This window comes from Halyomorpha halys, unplaced genomic scaffold (genome assembly GCF_000696795.3).
Source record: "Halyomorpha halys isolate HHAL.00 unplaced genomic scaffold, Hhal_1.1 Scaffold1233.1, whole genome shotgun sequence".
Lineage (NCBI taxonomy): Eukaryota > Metazoa > Arthropoda > Insecta > Hemiptera > Pentatomidae > Halyomorpha > Halyomorpha halys.
Window position 1 is genome coordinate 13,726 of NW_027110804.1, and position 14,240 is coordinate 27,965.

Sequence of the window (14,240 nt, forward strand, 5' to 3'; positions counted from 1 at the left end):
GTAAATGTTTGACCTGGGCAGAATAGCCTGTATGGAGTTTTTTTAAAAGGGTTAAATGATATGTCTCATAGTAAATTAAGATTGTCCCTGAAGATGGCCGAATTGGCAGAAACAGTGGACGTGTGAATGAAATAAATGTTTTGAGACTATAATTTGGATAGTGTTTTGAATTATTTAGTAAAAAATAATGCTAATTTTTTACTCAATAAAAACAACTTTATAATGTATATATATTTGAATTAAATATGTTTTCTTAAGATCTTAACTATAGTCAATAATTTTTAGATCAATTATAAATTACTAACCATCAAATATATTTTCCTATTATTTCATTATTACTATCATTTCATTTGTATGTTATGGACTTCTAATCTCAATAAAGATTGCTAATGAACTTCCTAAAACAATTTAACTTTATTTTCTTAGTGGATGATATATGAATATATATCATAATTAGAAGCCACAAATGCTTAAAATTGCTTTGAAGTATATTTAAGTATTAAGTAATATTATTAATTTGATATCGCTATTTTACTTATCTAATATTTAAATCATCAGGTTGATAGTAAAATTGGTCAAGTGATATTGAATAAAAAAGCTATTATTTTGTCATTCATACCTGACAAAATAATAAAAAATTGTTTATTGTAATTTTATTAGTCAGATGTGAATTAATGTATTCCTCTTTTATTTCAGTCAACACTTCTTGAATGGAGGCTGGTATTTTGGATTTCTTTTTCAGTAATCATACTTACAAATATTGTCTACATAATATTTGGCTCTGGTGAAGTTCAGCCCTGGAATGATCCACTGGAAACAACTAAAGAAGAAACGATAGCTTGGAATGCTAATAGTAAGAACTACTTTGATAACATTTTTAGACTATCCCTCTCATAAAACAATAAAAGATGTATATTTAAATACAAAGATAGAAAAATACCTTTGATTGCAAATTTAGAGAATATTTAATGCTTCATTCAGTTTAGTAATTACATACAATTCATCAGTCTTAAATTAAGTTCTAAAAAACATACTAATAATAATTTGTTTGGTTGAAAATAATAACTAAAGTTAGATATTCATTAAATGGTTATAATTATTATTTTTATTTGACAATGCCCTAGTTTTTTCATTGGAAGAACTTGAAATTTATAAATGGGTGAGGTTCGGGTCCAATTTGGTAAAAAATACTCCTTATAAATATATTGCTAATAGAATTTGGGAATAAGCATTAGATGAGAGAGCATTTACAGTGACTCATTTAAATAGTCTGCCAGATTTTTTTCAAACCCATGGAAGATTCAGACATCCACTTTATTGGGGCTGAATGTATCTCAGAAAAGTTCTTGTGACTTGCGATCACAGATCTCTAGCTGGTATACAGCTGATAGAACAATAAATGAATTTTTAGCAACAACTACACTCAAACTTAGGTTCTATACTAAGGAATCAGGTTTCTATATCAGTGAGCTACCCGATCCATATACCTATAAAATTCATATTTTATCAAGATGATATGAACTACATCACAACATTCAAATTGTTACAGGAATCAAACAATTGAGAACAATAAATAAATTAGATTGGTTTATTTAAATACTTTTTTTTTTCAGATGATAAAGTAATCATTGATGGAAAAGAAAATGAAAAAGAAAATGGAGTCTGATTTTGAAAATGACAAATCATTGTAAATAAGCCGATGTACAAAACATTATAAATATATAAATGTTATGTGAAGTGTTTCAAGTTTTAAATTATTATACTAAAGGAAATGTAAATATAAAAATATACCTTTAGTTCAATATACTTTAGATCATAAATTGTAGTTTTTCATGCTAGAGAAAATAAAATGTAAATATAGCTGTACAATTAAACTTATTTAATGTAATATTTTAGAGATGAAGAACTGTTTTCTCATTAGTGAACCTAACTTCTTTTGAAGTCAGTATATATATTTTTTTTGTTTTACATTAAAAGAATATTTATTTATTGTTAAAACTGTACAAAAAATATAAAGTGTTTTATAAATATATGTAAGGCTCAATTTATACCCTGAACAAAATGTAATTCCTAATTTCCTGGAACTTTACCAAGACATTTATGAAATCTATAATATAATTTGTAATGGTTGAAGTGGGAGCTTCCTTGTCTACTTTCATTAGTGATAGGCCCATGATTTCCTTTTTGGAGAGCATAGAGGTAAACAACGAAAAAAAAAAATCTAAGAAATCAAATTTCATTTACAAGGGCTTGATAATTCTCAGCAACAGGTCTTTTTCATTGTCAACATATCAGGACCTCATTGTAATTAACAGTAGTAGAGATTTCTCACTTATCCAGGGTCCATTTAATAAGCTTACACTGTATGTATAACGATTAGAGGCTCAGTTCAAATCATTGCTCTATTCTGTCAATTTCATGTATTAGATGGTCTATTTCACACCCAATATCCCCTAAATAATTTTCAATTTATCCAAGATTAGTTAAAAGACAAAGTTTTCATTTTTTTTCCATCATGTCAATAGAAGAAATAGCTCAGTGCTTTAGAACTTCTTTTATTTCCATATGAGGCATTTTATCCTTCAAACTTGTGATCAGGCCCATTGCTACATTGACCAGGATGTGAAAATTTTGTATGGAAATAAGAGAAGTTCGTACATATAAACTAATGGACAAAATATAAAATAGACTTTCAAATAATTTGGAATAATAGGCTAAATTATTTAAATTTCTAAAATAATTTATTTAGAAATATTTAAAAAATGAGGAGGACAAGAATATTGTGACAAACCAATATGGTACACCAAATTGACAAAAATAGTGAATTTGTTTACCTCCCATCTGAAAATAATTTAATAAAATTGATTGTATATTTTAATTTTTTGTTTATTTTTGCAAAGAACAATTTGATGTATCAGGAAAGATAAGACATAAAGTCTGATTTAGCAAAAATGAAACTAGTTAAATTTAATTCAATGCAGTTTACTACAAAATCAATAACAAGATGTTAATTTCAGATTATTGAAATGAAATATACTTTTTTGTTAACCGAATTTCGCATACTATTATATATAATGATATCTTTAAAGACTCAAACTTTAAAAAATGTACTCTATTTAATTTGAACATAGGTATAAGTAATATTTCTGGTGCAATGAAAAACGAAAACTCTAGGGGTTTTCTTAAATAAAATTAACTTTCGGTCGTCTGCATAAGATCTTTAATTATTGAACATAATTAGAACTACCAAACTTATTCACTATTTTATTTCTTTTTTTTTTAATGCTTTCATAACTACCGAGGTGCGATTATTGGACGAATTAATCACCTCTCTTCCAAAAGATTGAATCAGAAACAATTATTCATAGCGGAATATCCAAAAACCTCGTGACTCAAACGAAACCTTGAATAACTGGAAGGGTTGCAATCACAATCAAGCGCTGATAGAGGCAAGACTGGCACGTGGTACAACATCCCTATTTCAACATGCGGTTGTTTTTATTCCTCTTCCTCTCATCACTTTTCTTTTTCGCCTTGATATGTTACTTCATCCTCAAAGATGGTGAGGTGGAACCACTGCTACGTAAGTATCCATTTTGCAGCATATCCTATGATTTATGAGGGCCGTATGTGGATAGGAACGTAATATTCATTGTTCTATAACAATGAAATAAATATTACTATAAACAGAAGTAGGTTTTTAAATGATTAGTTTTTATTATGAAAACAATTAATATTTTTGATTATAGAAAATATATGTTGGATATAGGTAGACACCTATAAACTTTAAATACAACGCATACAAAATTTAACTTTTTTTTTTATATTTCCTTCGAAAATAATAGACTTTTTCATTGTGATGAAGGCTACCGTAAGAGATTAGTGGAGCATTTTAACGCAGACCGCAGGTGGGCCACGAGAGGTGGGCTATTCGTTAGCACATAGTATTGTTACGATTTTTTGTTGAAACAATTTTGATAATTAAGCTTCGTAGTATTTTTGTGTCAGTTGCAAGGTTTTAACAGGCATATGAAAAATAAAAATAACTCAAATTTCAACTTAAAACAACCTAATTTTCAATTTTTTTCAGAGGGGAGTTCCTCTTTGCCCCAAGTCGGAAATAGAGGTTTTAATGGGTTGAGAACCACGGATTTAATCGATTACCAGTCAAGTACTCCTAATTGTCTTGAAGTTATTTCCTTCTTTTGCACTTTACTTAAAGATATGAATCACCATTATAACTCGTAAATGTACGAAATGGCAGGGCATGATTCGGTTTTTTGTTTTCGTTACCAGAATTTTCGTTACTGGCTAGTATTTTAACGGTTTTCCAGTAGCACAAATTTTATACTATCATTATTGATTTAGAAGGTGCGGTTTATGTTAATGGCAAACCGGTCACTAAAAATTACATTTACATATTTAAAATCCCATTTATTGATTTCAATTTTAAAATCGGATTAATTTTAAGGTAATTCACTAGTAATGATGATAAATCTTTCATTCAATGGGCTAAATGCAAAACGGACCTAAAAATACTTTTAGAAAAATAAGAGAAAATCGTTTTTAAAAGAATTACATTACGAAGATTAAGTTCTCATAGTTTGAATAAGATTTTCTCTAAAAGTGTCAGGCCCAATTCACATTTATATCCCACACAGTGTAACCATGCAACAGAGATGATGGTAAAAAATTATTAACAACATTTTTAAATAATCATATTCTTTATCAATCAATTATAGCTATAGTAATATTGTATATAATATGTTAACAGCAATAATAGAATAATAATTTATAAATTATATTAGTAGTAATTATATATATACACGCAATTATAAATATAATTACTCTACATAATAATTATATATATAAAACACACTTGATGGCTTATTAACAACGAATTTCCGCATCTCTAGAAGATGGTTTCTCCACATGGTAATCTACGGTCAACCATGAAGACCTCATTATACATCCAAGATGTACTTTCTACGCTCTATGGAGAGCAATGTCAGCTATAAGGAAAATAAACTAGCACGGTATCAGATGATGAGTGAGTATGACTCATCAAAATAACCAAATTATTCTAGGAAAACCTCTTTTATTAGCTATTCCTTTTTTTCATGTGCATTTAAGTGATTCATTGAGAGGTTCATTAAAAATGTCTACAAGAAATGGGACTGAATATTAAACTGATTTTAAGAGTAATTTTCGTTTTGAGGGTTACACAAAATATATTACCCTAAAATTTACGGGTTATTTATATTTGCACTGTCATATAACGTGTGTTTACACCAGAGATATCATTGCTAATGACACGTAGTATTAACATTTTGATATCAAATATTTCAACCGCTCATTTACGAAATGTTATTAACATTGCAATTTCAAAAAAATTTAATAATATATAATTTCACTCACACAGCTTTGTTGAATATGTTTGTTCATTACGTTATTTGTCCTCAATATTACCAGTACCTGTTACACGATTCACTGTCGTATTTTTCCCGTAGTTTCTTGTAATGAATCAAAGAAGGTTGGAAAGGGGATAAAGGTGTGCTTTATATATACTTTATAAACCTTAAAACACGGTTTTGAGGAGTTTGGAGATGCCGAGTGTGTGTGTATTTGTATAATATTTATTTTCCGCTACATTTTGTCCTCAAACCCTCCCTTAGCATCAAATGAGCTTGTACTTACTTTCCTTTTGGCTGATAATATGTATTAATTTTAAAATGCCAAAATTAAATGTGTCATTCAGTTCAAAGTTTAAATTATTGACCCGAACAATATAAAAGATGAACAGTTTTTGCAACTGAAGGAAAAATCATTTTATCGTAGCTATGGTTCAAAATATACCGTTGATGCCACCGCAAATCGATGAAGTGCTTTTTAATAAAACTCCAAATAAAAACAAACTGGCTCGGATATAAACATTTATTTGGTAAGATTAACTATTGACAACATAAACATATAATCAAAATAAAACATTTAGTAATAAAATGAATTGAGATTGAAAGAAAAGGCCTTTATGATCAAAATAAATAGTGAAATGAAAGAAACAAATTTTACATAAATTATAGCTCGATTTGATGGTTACTAATGATATATATTGAAGAGGACGTCAAAAGAAAAGATGGAGCGATATGTTCAAGAGGATGGGCAGGACCCCTCTGATGGAGAGATGCTAGGGACAGGGATGTCTGGAAGAAAAAAGGGAAAGAACTCGCCTTCCAATAAGGCTTGTCACCCCGGGAAGTGCTGATTATTACTCTCGAAAGGGAAGGTCTATGCAGGAAAGGATACAGAAAGATGGAGAGAGTGAAGAAGTGGAGAAAATTTATAGAATTTAATGTTTTGACAACTATTATACATATAAATTTATTTATTTTTTCTTTCTAACTTCTTTAAATATATATATTATATTTTGTAATGATTTTAATTTAATTGCATAAATAAAAGGCTATTTCATTCAATAATACATATTAATTATGATAAAATAATGCTATGTGTTGAATATTTGCTGTGATGGTAACTCATATTAACGGTAATGGGTTGGAAGTGGGAAGAGACAGTCCTAAAGAAATAATGATCTACTCCAATAGGTAAGTGAAAGATATTTTTGGCAGTAACAGTTGTGTATGCTATTTATGCAAAGATGTAGACTCTGCGTTTCTATCAAAAGTGGGTACACGCCTAAACTGCCTCAATAATATATCCAATAGTCATATTTTAATTAAATTAATCTCCCCAATGGTACTCATCAAACACAGTGAACTGTATTATATCAATCCCAATTAACGGTCATGCTGTATTATTATCAAAATGGCCAGTTTGCAATGTAGGAACACAGACAGGGTCAGGTTGTGGATTATAAGGATCACAATTAACAATTAATATTTATTTAAGCCGCAATAGCCTACTTGACAAGGTAATTACTATTTAACGTGATACTTTAGGTCCCATAAAAGTGCCGCCCTGACTATCCTATCCCCACGTTGGTAGAAATAGAAACATCATCTATATGCTTATCATCTAAAATTTTTAAATGACAGAAAATTAAGATCTACAAAATCGATTTAGAAATCCATCCCCTAATATATTTTAATACACAACATATTTCTTACTAATTAGTTTGTGTTTTATTTATTTTGTTCATATTGTCAGTTAGTATTTAAATACAATCAATGTTAATTTTCTTGTATTAATAATTTCAAATCCCAATAACTTTCATATTTTAAATATTGTTTACGTTTACGTACTTTTGTTTCTTGTTAGTTATTATTTCTTTTCTTTTGATCGAGTTTGGCATCCAGGACTGCTATACAAGATCCGTAAATTCCTACCCCCTACATATTATCTCATTATCCATTCTTATCTCTCAGACAGGTCATTTCATGTAAACCACAACAGCGCTTATTCATCCCTGTTTGCTCAGTCTGCTGGTGTACCTCAGGGTAGTACCCTTGGTCCTATCCTTTACACAGTTTTTACAGCTGACATCCCAACCCATCCTAACACCATTCTCACCACGTATGCTGATGACACATGCCTATTGTCAGTGAATAATGATCCTTCCATTGTATCCCAATCTCACCAACCCCACATCACCACCCTCGAAGAATGGTACCAAAACTGGAGGATTAAAATAAATTCCAATAAATCCTACCAAATCACATTTACCCTTCATCGTAAACCTTCGTCTTGCCCTACAGTATCTTTTAATAATACCCCACTTATTCCTGTTGAACAGATCCGTTACTTAGGACTAAATCTGGACAAACGACTGACATGGAATCCTCATACAAGACTGAAGAGACAGGAAACTGCTCGTCGATTCCGACTATTACAACATTTACTTCAACTTCCAATCCATTACAAAAGACTGTACATCTTTCTATTTCAACACTCCATTTATCACCCAAACACCCAATTATTTTACAAGCTGAGAAGATTTTAATTATCAATCAAGATTTTAATTATTGTATGATCAAATTATTCATTTGAAGATACAATACTTGATAATATCCCTAAAAAGGTATCGTTACATAATAGGGGAACAAACTAGGTAAGGAATAATTAAAGTTTATAAGTGCTTTAGGTACTAAAATTGCATTAACATAAAGTAAATTGTTATATCAACATCCATATCTTCATGGTTGTTTTGACAAAAGTCAGATTTTCTTTCACTTACCTATGTACTTTTTTAGAAGTTTAAAATTACATTTAGTTCAAGAATTCAAAAAGTATGTTTCTTAGAAGACTTCTGTATAAGTTTATTAAGAAATTTTCAATAATAACCAGGATTCGCATATTTCTGGCCATTGTTTGTCAATTTTTTAGGAATGTTTATAAAATTATTCATTATTTTTGAGGATGGGTGATAGTAAATTTAATTCAGCCTTGATTCAGTTCAAAGAAAATTCAAACGAAATTCCTTTAAAGAATTAAAAGGTGGGAAAGGAGAATGTATGAAGCCACCATTTGAACAATACACTTTCTCCTTGCAATTTTTAAGTGCACCCCATTCAAGTTTGTGATAGTAAATTTCCAATTATAGTTTTGATTAAATATTCATAATTTTAACAAGAAGGAAAAAGTGTTGCTACCAACCTTTTTTTTTTTTTTATTTTTTTATTTTTTTTATTTTTATCCCCCTCCCTTGCCATCTCTGGCATACGGGGTGCGGGAGCAGTGGGGTAGTGCGCTGGGGCTTGCGCATGCCACTACTCCCTAGGATCACCAATTTTTTTTTTTTGCTTTTTTTTTAACTGTGGTGCAGCCCAGCGCTACGTCTGATGGATTTGCACCTTGTCCACTGCATAGGATTGCTACCAACCATTATAAAATATTTAATTTCCACAGAACTTAATGCAACATGTAAACTCGAAAATCTAAATGGAACATGCAAAAGAAATTATTCATGCCTTACCAATTCAACAACCATAAAACTGGAACCTTGCAATAAAGGTGATAGCTTGATTGTATGTTGCCCACCTGAAGCTGTGATAAATCCTAATGGTCTAATGAAAACTGAAAAAAATGCAATTAGAGATCGTCTCAAGCGAACTCCAGGGGAAAAGGCAAAAGAAAGTAAGTATAATTGATAGGTATTATATTTTATTCTATTTAACTATGTATCAAAATGAAAAAATTCTTGTTAAAGTACAAATATTGTTGTTGCTTTACATTTACTATAAAGTATTCTATAATAGTACTTTTTATTCAAGTGAAAGTTTTTTTTTTCTTCTGAGCCGCAGTGTAATGACTCTTCTGCAACAAGGGTTGTGGCAGCTCAAAAAGATTCGCGAACTTTGACCACTTGGTGACATCATCATTGAAATTTTTTCTGCTACCCTCTGCTTTCCTTCTACAAACCCTTAATAGATTTTCTGCAGTTTGTTTATCAGAGACTAGCTACAGCAAAACTAGTGAGGCATTGTGCCCTTATGAGAAGCCTCTCCAGAAGTCGCCTTCCCTCCAAAACTTCATTTGGGGTTTGTCAGCCTGTTATTGCAAAGACTGACAATGGCAGACTGTGATTCAATGAGAATAACGGTCCTCTAATAATATAATATGAGGAGAAGATGGTGGTTAGAGGTGCTGTCAGAGAATAACACAAATAAGTTTTTAAAAAACTTATTCATTAGTGCGAACGTTTTGGTCAGAATTTCTAGCCTTCATCAAGGCCAAGAAAAAAAATAAGATAACAACCATTGAAAAAAATATATATAGAAAGAATGATGTGAATAATTGTACAGAATGAATGCATATAAAAATAAAGTAGTGAAAGAAGTGGGAAATAAAACTTTTATATATGTAATTAAATATGTGAGTAAAATAACATAATTAAAGAAATAAAAATATAAAGTTATATAATGCAAAGAAACAACGAAATATGAATGATTTAATTTAATAATAATTTAAAAATGAAAGTTATAGCAAGAAAATATATGTAACTAATGTCAAAAATATTAATTCTTTATTCTTCTTTTTTTTTCACTTACATTGGTTAAATACATTTTCTTTCCATAACTTTAATTTTTGAAATTATTCATATTTCGTTGTTTCTTTGCATTATATAACTTTGTATTTTTATTTCATTAATTATGTTATTTTACTCACATATTTAATTATACATATGTACGTTTTATTTCCCACTTCTTTATTTTTATCTACATTCATTCTGTACAATTATTTACTTTAATCTTTCTATATATCCTTTATACATTGGTTGTTATTTTGTTTTTGTTCTTAGCCCTGATGAAGGCTAGAAAGTCTGCCCGAAACGTTGGCACTAATAAATATGTTTTTTTTAAAAAAACGTATTTATGTTATTCTCTGACCGCACCCCCAACCATCTTCTCCACATATATTTATCCACGATAAACTGGCTTCTCATCATTAATAATATAATAACGATATTCTCAGCTATTAGCATGTCCAGAGGCAGAAGAACAGCTCGGATTTCCCCATCAAAGTTGGTGGCAAGAAAACCAACAGATGATGCTATAGATCTCAAGTCGATTAAAAATTCACTTTTCCATTTCCTCTTGTTACAATGCCAGGTCCATCTGAGTATGTATGCAGCCATTCGTCTTCGGGAAATAGGTTGTGCAAAGCTTCCAATGCATTGGCCTTGAGCTTTTGCTGCGTGTTCCGATTGTAATGATAAAGATGAACCATTAACTAGCTCTTTATTGGTCTAAACAACAATGTTTATTCTCGAACAAAAAGCAACAGATTAAAGAATTATTATGAACAAGAATATTAAGTTTTTTTTCAGCCAAACAAAACACACACCTAATTAATTATTCAATCATATCGCGAGAGGTTTCAAATGAGTTTATCACTAAAACGAATGTAAAATAATGGAACATAAAATGAGTTATAAATAAAAATGGGTTTAAAAGAAATATACGTGTGCAATAAAAATGTTAATAATAATTTCGGCAAACCATTTCAAACACTCTGTTTGCTAACGCCGACTATTGCGGTTGAAGACATTACCAATCTTTCTATTACAAGCTCGTTGGACGAAGTGTTCTGCTTGGAGTCTGGTGATGTTAGCCTTGCATAAGAGCTGGAACTGCGGCAATGAATTAGATGTTGAGCTGATGGGAATTGTGCGCTTAAATTTGTCTAAAATATGATCTCGTCATCACCATTTCAGGTTTGGTCCTGATAACGTACTCTGATGAATTTTAAGTGCGAGTGAGGCAAACAGGGGACCTCTCAGTTTTTCAATCCTAGTGCCCTAAGCCAAACCAATTCCTCATTCTACCAAGTAGCGTCACTGTTATAGTCAGTGTATGACCTCATAATCGCTTCTGTTAAAGATGCGGTGAGGCATTCAAGCTGCCATGTGTTCCTAATTGATTTAGGGCAGCCCTTAACATCTTCTCTGAATTGTGTAGGGTACGAATCCCAGTTCTTTAGCTTTGGGTTTCTGTACACCGAATCGGTCAAACTATTAATAGATAAATAATACCCGATAAACCAATGATTTGAGCACGACTCTTTATACGAAACATGTTTGCCCTTGATCATCAGACTTACATAACGTGTAGCTAAGGTAATATCAATGACCCATGCCCTAATTCTATTGACAAAGGTAGTTTTGTTGCCCTTACTGAGGACCTCTAGGTCATAGCTTAAAAAAATATACTCTAATAGAGACTCACCTCTCTGGCTGGTGTTGGTACTTCTCCAGAGACAATGATGAGCGTTAGTGTCCATGGAGGCTACCAACTCACTCTTATTTCCAAGCACATCCATCAGCTTCTTCGATTCTTTAAAATGCCTACTACCTAGTAAAAGGCCACAAAGACCCTGTAATAGTCCAACTTCTTGTCTATGATGTTAACCAACTTTCACCTGTCAACATTAAGTTTCTGGAATTTCGGAAACTAATTTTCCTCAGAAGAACGTCTCCTTTTACCATACCACCAGGAAAGTAAATTCCCACCCTCGTGGTTCTCCTAAACTTGTCCACATTGCCAGCATGAAGCGTTATGCCCCCGATAACAGTAACCCACTTAATTACTTAAGACAGCGAGTCCCTACTAGCATTGTTAGCACATATTACAATGCACCTCTCCAAGATGTGCACCTCCTTGTTTCAACTGATCCATTATATGGATTGGATCAGTCAGACTGAAGGTTCTTTTTTACAGCAAGTACTCCATGCAGCGGGCATTAAATACAATGGGATGTGCCAGGTGCCACAAGAGGGTCTTTTTATAAAAACTCTGCTAATCAGCCTGAGCTCAAGCCCCCTCCATCTAGCTTGAGTGTCCATCAGTTATATGAAAATGACAGGCATGATGAACTTCTGTTAATGTCGTTCGCAAGTCCCATCAGACTCCCCAGGGGGCATTACACAGAGGTGATCATAGGCTTTAGTGAGGATAGGGAGAACTGAGAATCCTCGAGCAGTGAGCAGGGCACTGTAGACTGATTCATCCACTAAAATTGAGGGAGACTCCCACACCCATTGCCCTCTCCAGTCCTCCTGTTTCCTGTTATCCTATTCGTTTTACCCGGTTACCTCCCCCCCCCCCTTCAGTATGAACATCCTTTCCAAACTTTTTGTTCAATTGGTTTGAGTTTGTCAACGTTGCATATCTCTTTCTTTATTGAGAATGGCACAGTTAGGTTAGACCTGGCTGCTACCACAATCACTGATGAGCCCTAGAGGGCTCTGGGGAGGACATAATTCTGGTAGCCATCATGTTGATACTCTACCATGTTGTTATTTGCAGCTTTAGTTTTTTGTGGTTATGTTTAACGTTTGTGTAGATGTCAATAATGTTCTTTTAAATATGGTGCTAGAACTAGGAAAACTTTGCATCAGTTAGTCCTCCAGTATTCCAAAAAAGTACTTTCAAGGTGCTAGTTGATGTTCTATGATTGGATCTTCTTGATTAGTCTACATGAAGGGCTTAGGAATTTATACACCATGTAGTGTTGCAGTACTAATGGGCTGCCAAGAGTATAGTTGAGTACTATCAAGATGATGAGCAAACATTCTAAAATAAATATTTCCATTAATTACATTTTTATTTCGCAAATAGTTATTAAAATTATCTTAGATCTTAAAAGTTTTTAATTTTCACATTAAAAATTTTACAGTGTGTAAGCTTTATTACAAGGAAGCATTTCCAATTACTATTACATATGGAGGAAGAGATGTCGATGACAGAGAGTTTCCCCACATGGTAAGCAGTACATTGTATTATCCAATTATTGTAAAGAATATTCAATTATTATCATTGACAGATCTAGGAGGTATGTGCCGCCTAAAGTAAAAAAAATATTCCATTTTTTGAAAAATTTTATAATATATCTTCCATATTTTTGAACTTTAGAATCTTAAAAATTTGGATTCAAACTGTTTTTGTTTCTGGACCATTCTATAAATGTTTTCTCCACTTACAGCTTTTCATAGTACTATTTACAAATAATTTTACAGTTCCCGACAAAACTACAGGTCCCTTCCATCTAATCCACCATATCCAATTTCAAACACTTGGCTTTACCTTTTCTTTTCTCATGGCATAATCTAGATCCCTTACATTATTTTTACTCATATTCTCTGTCAAGGCAAAATTTTAGTCCTGTATGGCTTTTCGTCTATTTTATTATCACAAAAGATTTGTTATTTTCTGTTGAACAAAAACTCCTTTACATTCAAACTCTCTGTTCCCTTCCAATCCAGCTGAATATCATCAAATTAAAATTTTCAGACATTTTATAATTTTTTGTATCCAAATATTCTGCCTTCTGGTGAAAAATTAAAAAAAAAAAAAAATTGTTAAATATATTTCTTTTAGTGGAAGATCGCTGATTGACCGTGTGTAATAAAAAATGGAATGGCCCGGGTATGGTCAAATAAAACTAAAAAAAAAAAAGTAATAACTATTTTAATTGAGCCAACGAGAGGGAGAGAGGGAGAGAGAGAGAGTGGTAGGGCGGTTGACGGTTAAAAACATGTTACATTTAAAAAGTTATGTTAAAGTAAAGAGTACTAACAAATTAAAGAAATATTTCAAAAACAAACTTTAAATGATAATATATATAATAATAATAATAATAAAATATACAATACAAAAAAGAAGAAATTAAATTAAAAGAATGTGTTAAAGCCCAAAATCTTTGGTTTCTATTTAGGTTAATTTTGTTTTGACAACTTTCCAAGTGACTTTTAATTTTGTTAGTTGTAAGTTTATGTTTATTCATTT

At 31.4% G+C, this 14,240-nt stretch overlaps 2 protein-coding genes across 2 annotated transcripts in view; both read left to right on the forward strand.

Moving 5' to 3' along the window:
* The window catches only part of LOC106688907 (putative inorganic phosphate cotransporter), a gene marked incomplete at its 5' end in the record, with an annotated part of 9,443 nt that extends 7,411 nt beyond the window's left edge, over positions 1-2,032 (forward strand). Inside the window, 2 exon segments of the mRNA XM_067048918.1 lie at positions 697-853; positions 1,614-2,032. Coding sequence (XP_066905019.1) covers positions 697-853; positions 1,614-1,666 — 210 coding nt within the window.
* A 1,331-nt stretch (positions 2,033-3,363) lies between these two features.
* Positions 3,364-14,240, forward strand: part of LOC106688908 (trypsin-1) — a 16,759-nt gene continuing 5,882 nt past the window's right edge. Inside the window, exons 1-3 of the mRNA XM_067048917.1 lie at positions 3,364-3,583; positions 8,863-9,090; positions 13,132-13,217. Of these exons, the coding sequence (XP_066905018.1) occupies positions 3,487-3,583; positions 8,863-9,090; positions 13,132-13,217 (411 nt within the window). The 5' untranslated portion in view covers positions 3,364-3,486. The remainder of the gene's footprint in view (positions 3,584-8,862; positions 9,091-13,131; positions 13,218-14,240) is intronic.